Source organism: Thunnus thynnus, chromosome 5 (genome assembly GCF_963924715.1).
Source record: "Thunnus thynnus chromosome 5, fThuThy2.1, whole genome shotgun sequence".
Lineage (NCBI taxonomy): Eukaryota > Metazoa > Chordata > Actinopteri > Scombriformes > Scombridae > Thunnus > Thunnus thynnus.
Genome location: NC_089521.1, coordinates 12,037,153 through 12,045,068, shown reverse-complemented (window position 1 = coordinate 12,045,068; position 7,916 = coordinate 12,037,153). Strand labels below are relative to the sequence as shown.

The following is a 7,916-nucleotide window of genomic DNA, read 5'->3' as shown; positions in this document are numbered from 1 at the left end:
CACAGTGTAGACATTGTATGTTAACAGTGCATCAACACCCGTCACTCCACAGCCTCATACATCGCAGGGAGGCTCCTGAACACAATCCCGTTACCAACACAAGGGCTTAAATCTGTGTGTGTAGCAGAGATCTTGATCCATGTGGTGTCTACCAAGAGATTTTCACCTGCTCATGTTGGACTCTTAGGCCTGTGAGAGGGTCTGCAGCCATTGTGTCAACCACTCATCTCAGTTATGTGGCTTGTACAAAAAAAAAAAAAAAGAAGTTGCCACCAACGTTTTTTTGTAGTATATAGGGAAGGATTGTCACCTGAAGTAGCCTTGTAGTTTTGTCTAGTCTCACATTTTCTTTCATTTGTATCCAAAACATGGAGGATTTCTTATCTTGACTGCTGCAGTTTAGTAATGTAGAGGGGATTAGACAGATGAGCAGGTTGCATCTCTATAAAGGTGATGAATACTCTGGTTAATCTGTATCAATCCCACACCGACATCTCCCTCTGCTGGACAGTCTGACTACAGACAGAATATTTTCTCTCTGTAGTCACCAGTGAAACGTTTATCATTATCCTGAACACCAATGGATACAATTTCCTTTTATATGACATTAATAAGAACCAAAGGCAGTGGCAGGGTTAAAATGTTTTACTGTAGTGCTACAGTACGCAACAGATATATGAATGAAAACATTGGGCATCATCATGTTCTCTGTAGTTATGTTCCATATGACAAAAAATATCTGGCATGTAGAATCCCCACAACATGGCAGTAGAGTAGAAAACAGGAAAATCATGAAAAGAATAAACAAATTAAAGTGTAAATAAAAGCATTCAAAGAGTCGACTTCCTTCTTGTGCTCTCAGATTCTCTCCCGCCGGGTAGATCAGTACTGGCAATGGACTGAAATTCAAGGGTTAAAAACCAGTAAGAACTATGATCACAACCCTGGCTTTGTTCAGCACAACCGTAATGGCTTTCTTGCACACATGTGCTCCCTCACACTGACACACACACTGACAGACAGACAGATAGACAAACAGACACACACACACAAAGATGACGAACCCACACAACCCTGGGAGAGCGATTGTCACCCCTGGTCTCCGTCCTCCAAGCTGAATTAGATTAGGAAAGTCAAGGTTAATCACCCAATAAATACATTCTGAAATCTCTTTTCAAAACAGACTGTCAATGTACTCCAGACAAATATATACAAATTGGTTAAAAGAACAAAAAACAACTAATTACTAAGTGTTTACATCTTTAAACAGTCACTTGTACATGGTGTGGACCAAGATGCACACACAAACCCCTTCTAAATAGGCCAAGGTATTACATTTTTTTCCTTATATTTTCACTCATTCCCTCTGTCCCTTCCTCCACACGCTGCTTCTATATGCAACTGATTGTACACACTAGTGTCATGGTCTAGACCAAAGCAGTGCTATGCTATAATCCCTTCCATTACGGCAACACAGGCACACAAATACAAAGACACTCTGTTTGGCTCTCTGCCCTGCCTCATTCCCATTATCCTTCCTTCACTATGTGTCACTAGAAACACACACAGTGCTCCCTGTAAACAAGTACTCTTTGTCCTTTCGGATTATAAATACTGTTTTGGTAAAATCATCTTCATTAAAAGACGAGACAGAGTGTATTTGAGCGTACATTGATACAAAACACACAGAATTGCACTGTTGGAAGATATTCCTTCTTCGTTTGTTATATATACGTCATGTTTTTCCTCCTTTTTTTTTTTTGGCTTCAGCGTTAAGGCCCAAAATCTGGAGTGGAAGGGAAGTAGGAGAAGTCCAAGCGGTGATCTGCCTGCGCCCATAGGGCCTACTGTAGGTACGAACAACACACACACACACACACAGGCACACTCACAGATAAACAGTATTGCAGGGCAATATAAAAAGACACTAAGGAATGGTGAAACATCCTCTCTGTCATTCTTTTTACAAAATCATTCTTCATCTTCATCATACATTTCATCTTTTCATTTTAAATCTTTTTAGCCGTTCTTGTCTCTCATCCCTCCTTTCCTGTCCAAAGTGCGTGGGTGCCGGTGCTGTTTCAGTCTGGCTACACTAGGGGGTGCAGTTCCTCTCTGCAGATGACTGACAGGCGGTGGCTGTGGCTGTGTTTATTGCTATAATGTCCGTGCTCCTGCCCTCTCAGAGGAAATGGGACAAAGTCGCCTGCCAAACACTGATCTGAGGTCTCAGCCCCCCTCTGCTGATTACAGTCTGTGCTTGCGGGAGGGATATGATGCCAGATCAGTGCCGGAGGGAAACTCCTCCCAGAGGAGCGGGCTCAGGTGAAGACGTAGTTGAGGAGAAACTGGGAGAGGAGCAGAACACAGAGGATCAGACAGTGACGGCCTGTTAGCGACACGCTGTCGTCCGCCGCCCTTTGATGAGTCAGCTGACGACTCAGAGCCACCAGGTTCCTACAGAGAGAGAAAGAGAAGGTTTTCAACTTAAATTTCATTTAAGTAGAATGAAGTCTAATCAATGTAAAATTGCCACAATGAAAATCTATAAAAAACAACTATTTTCCAAATTAAAGTTCTGAAAATGTTACTGAAATTATCTGATTCTGGGTATTTTTGTTACAGGCCCTATTTTGCATTCATCCAATAGTGGATATGAATGTGAGTTTCTGATTCTGCTTTAGAATCAGGGTCACAAAATGTTAAGTCTGACACTATCAACAGTGAAAAGAGCAATGACCACATGTATCCTTTCTATACCAGTTTTATCTCCAGAGGGAGGATGTTTGTATCTTTGACCTCAAGTCATTTTACTAACCCCTGCTTCCTCCACAAATGTGTGTGAGCATAAATGTGTGTGTGTGTTATTTTTACCTCTGGATATCCTGCTGTGTCTTCTGTATAGATGTGATGGAGGCCTCTATTTGGGCAATGTCTTTCACCTCTTTAGCGCACCGTGCACACTGGCTTGAGAATCCTGGGCACATGACAGGAGAACATTAATGTTAAATTCACGAAATTAAAGAGAGTCTATGTGTTTGTAAGTGTGTGTATGCTCCTCACCTTCATTATCTGAAGACTCGTGTGTGGGTTCTGGTGTGGTGCTGCTGCTTTCGGTGTTCTGGCTGCAGCTGGACGGCTGGCTGCTGGTCTTCCTGTGCTTCCCATTCACCTCAGCCTGGGAGGAAGCAGAAGACAGTTCAGTTGAACAGGCGAGTGTTTTAACTTTTAAATGAACATTTTTTAAGTGAGAGCCAGTCGGTCAGAAATGAGGACAGTATACAGATGTGTGTTAAGGTCTGACTAACCTTCTGTTGGCTGGTCCAGCTGTGACTGTAGGAAAGTCCGTTGTGACGTCTCTGGGTTTTCTCATGCGTCTGAATCACTCCGTCCTTTTCAAACTGAACCAGACAGCGCTCAGGATCCCACGGCCGCATGCTGCCAAACATGACAATACATTATTTCCATGTTTTTCCTCTCCTTACAGACCTAAAATCATAACTCAAAAGACAAAAATATGTGAAATATCCTGTCTTATTTGCTTGATGTGTGTGTTCGTACTCCATGTGCTTGTAGGTCCACTCGGAGGTCACAGGGTCCTGATGGAAAAGTCGAGGGTTCCACAGTTTGTCTCCTCTCTCCTTGGCTTCTTTCCGCTGAGCTTCCTCCAACACAAACTTCTCCTGGGTGGCCCGCAGCTGGTCCCGATCCATGATGGCACTGGTCACATGCTGCCACAGTCTGTTGAAACCACATTAAAATCAGATTCACAAACATATTGTACATATATGTCGTCAAATATGTTATTAGTTACATCTGTTCTTTCTCTGATCAAGTGTCTCTTATCCGGTTTTCCTGTTTGTTTTCTCCAAATAACGTTGTGTACATTAAGAATAAACATAGTGATTGACATACGAAGGTGAATTTAGTTAAAAAATACGCAAATTTGTGGTTTACCTTTCAGACTCAAACTCTCCCTGCTGGTCTAACTGGACCACTTGTCTCTTGAGGCGGCTGCTGCGGATGTCCGGGCTCGGGTTCCATAATGTCTCCTGCAGGCCTGAGCGCTTCTCATGAATGAAAACCTCGCCGTCCTGATTACAACAAAGGCAACCAAATGTTAAGTCCCATCAACTAAATCAATTCATGACACAGTCTCTAAATGTTTCTTTGGATATGAATTAATAATTTTCTTTTGTCTCCTTCACAGTGAGGTCAGACTGGAAGAGATTTTTTCTAAAACTTTCAGTTTTTATGAACTATTTCCAGAGCATGCAATAGTTAATTAACTTTCCATAATTTTTTTTTTACTTTCTGAGACCCTCCAGCCCACTTTGAGAGCCTTCCTAATAGTGTCCTCTAAACATGTCTCTGTGCTGCTCCTTAACCTCCAATTCTGCCCTCATTACTACAGAGAGTTATTGAATACTAGGTGGCAGAGAGGGATGCTGAAATATTAATTGAAAAGGGAGATAGAGGCGGTAAAAACTCTCACCCAGTGTCCATCAACGGTGGCCACTAGTTCCTCTCCCACAAAGATCTTCCCGCTGATCTGATTCACAGAGCAGGCGCCTCCCAGGAAAGGCTGCATTGAACAAAATCAACACCTTTACACAGACTGTCTCAGAACGTATCAGTTGATAACTGGTACAGCTTATAATGTTAAGAAAAAAGATAAAAACTAGTCAATGTAAGTTAACAAACATTAACCCGTACCTTGAGTTTGAACTCCAGCTCTGTCAAACATTTTGTTTTCTCACATTCAATGGTAACCTTCCCACCCAGCTCTAGTGTCATTGTGCCGTACAGGATACCTGCAGGAGACACAGATACAGTAATAGAGCATCAGGTCGGCAGCACATCAGTGAGCAGAATGTAGATGAGGAGAACAACAAGTTCCTGTTGATTTATCATACTGTTCCCTGTGTTCCTGTTCAGTTAGGAATGTAATTTATGATGTGCTCACAGCGAGCGCATTCCTTAACTGAATTGTAAGACAAGATAAAGAGGGTAATTTACAACATACCCAGGTACACTCAGAGAATAAACGGAAACTCAACTCGACTTGGTTTCCACCCATCATCCATCTCTACTTTTGGCTCTCAGCCATGTGTCAGTTCATGACCAGAGCACGGCAGGATCCTGTTTGATTTCCATTGGTATGAATATATTGGTTACAACAGATGGCTTCAAAAGTAACCGCCCACACATAATCTGTCATAGAAGACAGATTTCATTGTATCCATGGTAGGTAAGTTTCTTTGTTGACCTCCTGCACTGTAGCTGTGTTTAGTGATTTAAGTACTGAAAAGCCTGGTAGCAAACAGCCAAGATCAGTTGGGTGAAGCAGGAGCTAAAATCATCTAACAAAACTGCTACAATCATGTTACTACCAATTTAGGAATATTTCCATGATCAGAGCAATGTTACCTTTTAGCAATACAGAAAAAAATTATTCATGCTTTGATTTCCTCAGGTCTGGATTATTGTAACGCCATGTTTACCTGCCTCAGCGCCTGAGCTGCAGCTCAACTTCACACTGCAGAACTCAACAGCCAGACTTCTGACCCACATCAAAAGCTTGTCTTACATCACCCCAGTTTTGGCCAGTTTTATCGATTTCTTTTAGAATCCATTTCAAAATCTTACTAATGACTTGCAAGGCTTTACATGGCCAGGCGCCAGAGTACATCAGTGAACTCTTAACTCCTTACTGTCCAAAAAGGCCTCTTAGATCTGCTGGATCAAGTCAAAGGGTGATCAAGCTTTTGCTGTACTGGTACCTCAGCTTTAGAACAGTCTTACAGTTAGGATTCGATCTGCTGACACCGTTTCTGCTTTGAAATCCTGTCTAAGACACATTTTTACAGACTTGCCTTTTTGCCTGACATCTAGTCTTATTTGTTTACATAATACAGCTCTGTTGTGCTGGTTTTAAGTTGATTTTAATAGTTTCACTTATTTTAGATGATTTATTTGTAAATTTATTTTTATACGATCTTTTAATTGTGTGCTTGTATTTTGCTGTTCTTATTTTTATATTTGTGATTGTTTCTTTTGTGCTGTCTATGAAAGGCAATTTGTGCTCCTGGCTTGAAAAGTGCTATACAAATAAAATTATTATTATTTGTATAATCATTATTATTATTATTACAATGTGATAGTGTATGTTTCGGTGATTTATGTGTATACTGATACTTGTTGTAGGTTTGTGCAAACAGAATCAATTTTCACCAGTGGTCACATAGTAGCAAGAACATGGACAGACTTATAGTGGTGGTCATCAAAATGACAGCCGACCTATTACCTTTACAGTGAGCGTAGGGCATGGTGATGACATATTCCTCCTCCCTGCTCAGGAACAGCAGCCTGGCTTTGCCGTCCAGAATAGCTGACAGAGAGTTACCTACAACAGCAGAGAGACAGACAGAGCACATGATTAAAGAGCAGATCCCCCTTAAAAAGTTTACAATTACAGCCATTTGTGAGTGGGAAACTGTTGGGCACCACTTTAAGACAGACTTGAAAAATCGTGAAGGTTTCCTTTAAACTGAAACATGACTAATTGTTATTGTTTTGTTTCCAGGGATTTGCTTCATTTTTATTGAAATGTAACAATACATGATGCTCTATAGATGTTAAATATAGCATCGCTATCTATGTTGTTTAATTAAAAGTGTGTATCATCTTTAAAAACTCCTAATCCAAAAACAGGTGTTGCAGAAGGGGGGTTCATATGAAAGTATGCACCATAGAACTTGGACTTGGCCAGGATGCTTCCACTGATAGAGAAACCATCCTTCCTATTGCAGACATAAAAGGCAGAGATGGGCGGATGGTGGGACACCTGGCAGAGGAAAGAGAGAGAGAGAGACATTTAAACAGCAGCGTAAGAAAAAGAGGTGTCTGGCAGATACTAATTTCACACTTGCAGCATTTCACAGGTGTGTGCTCTGTGTGTTTGCCGAATTCTGCAAAGTATTTCACACAAGGGATGAATCATGTCCTGTGTATTATGTGTTCTAGCTAAGAATACAGTTTAACCTGTTCAGCAATGTAGAAAGTGCAGCTATCTCTTTGAGGATGAAGCCAGCAGCAGCGAAATGTTTCTCCCAGGATTGGGTTGTAAGGCTTCTTCAGACCCTGGAAAATGCAAACATACACAGCAATGTTAGAATCTTCATACATAGACACAGTGTTTGTGTATTGACTATTTTTACCTTCTTTTTTGTCACAGTTGGGCCAAATTACAGTTCTCTAACATTTAACAAATACCCAGTGATGAGGATGAATTACATTGCAGATGATCACATCACCACATTGGCCAAACCGATGAGATTTAATTAATTCAATCTTCAGGAAACAATGCACTGCATTGCAGACAGACAGTACTGTAGATTTCAATTCAGACATTTAAGAGAAACTGCAGAGGAGTTGATATACTACTGTTAAACTGCAGTATTGGTGTAAAATGTATTATGGGTTGTTCATAGCCATACTAATGCTATATTAGCAAGTTTCTACCTGTCCGTGTACAGCAAGTCATGTGGAGTACAGCCAATTTAATCTACAGGCCTTATCTGCTGGCTCAAGTGGGGTGTTTTGCTGCCACTGAAGAAATAAATTCCTATCGAGTGGGAAAATGTCTCCTGATATTTATCTTGCAGAAATAGATACTTGACAGAGTAATTTGTCAAGTGGCCAAGAAATACAGTTTCACAGAATGTCGTGTTAGAAGATGGTGAGCCCAAATAGAAACATACCAGAAAATCTTCAAGTGCTCTTTAAACGGCTGTTTCCAAGAGAGGAGAAAGGAGAGAATGAGGAGTATGTGACGGACAAATAGAATGGAGGAACGTCCATCTCCAGAGCTGTTGTGCAGCCGAAGGCTTTGGCAATGACCTAACAGTTCAATC

General features: G+C 41.2%; 1 protein-coding gene across 3 annotated transcripts in view; it reads right to left on the bottom strand.

The window, feature by feature from the left end:
- Positions 1 to 630: 630 nt before the first annotated feature.
- Positions 631 to 7,916, bottom strand: part of osbpl5 (oxysterol binding protein-like 5) — a 51,854-nt gene continuing 44,568 nt past the window's right edge. For all 3 annotated transcript variants that reach the window (XM_067589267.1, XM_067589269.1, XM_067589270.1), the window contains 11 exons: positions 7,045 to 7,143; positions 6,751 to 6,847; positions 6,308 to 6,406; positions 4,717 to 4,814; positions 4,496 to 4,585; positions 3,958 to 4,094; positions 3,562 to 3,741; positions 3,309 to 3,438; positions 3,064 to 3,178; positions 2,875 to 2,977; positions 631 to 2,457 (listed from right to left, as the gene is read on the bottom strand). In XM_067589267.1, the coding sequence (XP_067445368.1) occupies positions 2,322 to 2,457; positions 2,875 to 2,977; positions 3,064 to 3,178; positions 3,309 to 3,438; positions 3,562 to 3,741; positions 3,958 to 4,094; positions 4,496 to 4,585; positions 4,717 to 4,814; positions 6,308 to 6,406; positions 6,751 to 6,847; positions 7,045 to 7,143 (1,284 nt within the window). In that variant the 3' untranslated portion in view covers positions 631 to 2,321. The remainder of the gene's footprint in view (positions 2,458 to 2,874; positions 2,978 to 3,063; positions 3,179 to 3,308; positions 3,439 to 3,561; positions 3,742 to 3,957; positions 4,095 to 4,495; positions 4,586 to 4,716; positions 4,815 to 6,307; positions 6,407 to 6,750; positions 6,848 to 7,044; positions 7,144 to 7,916) is intronic.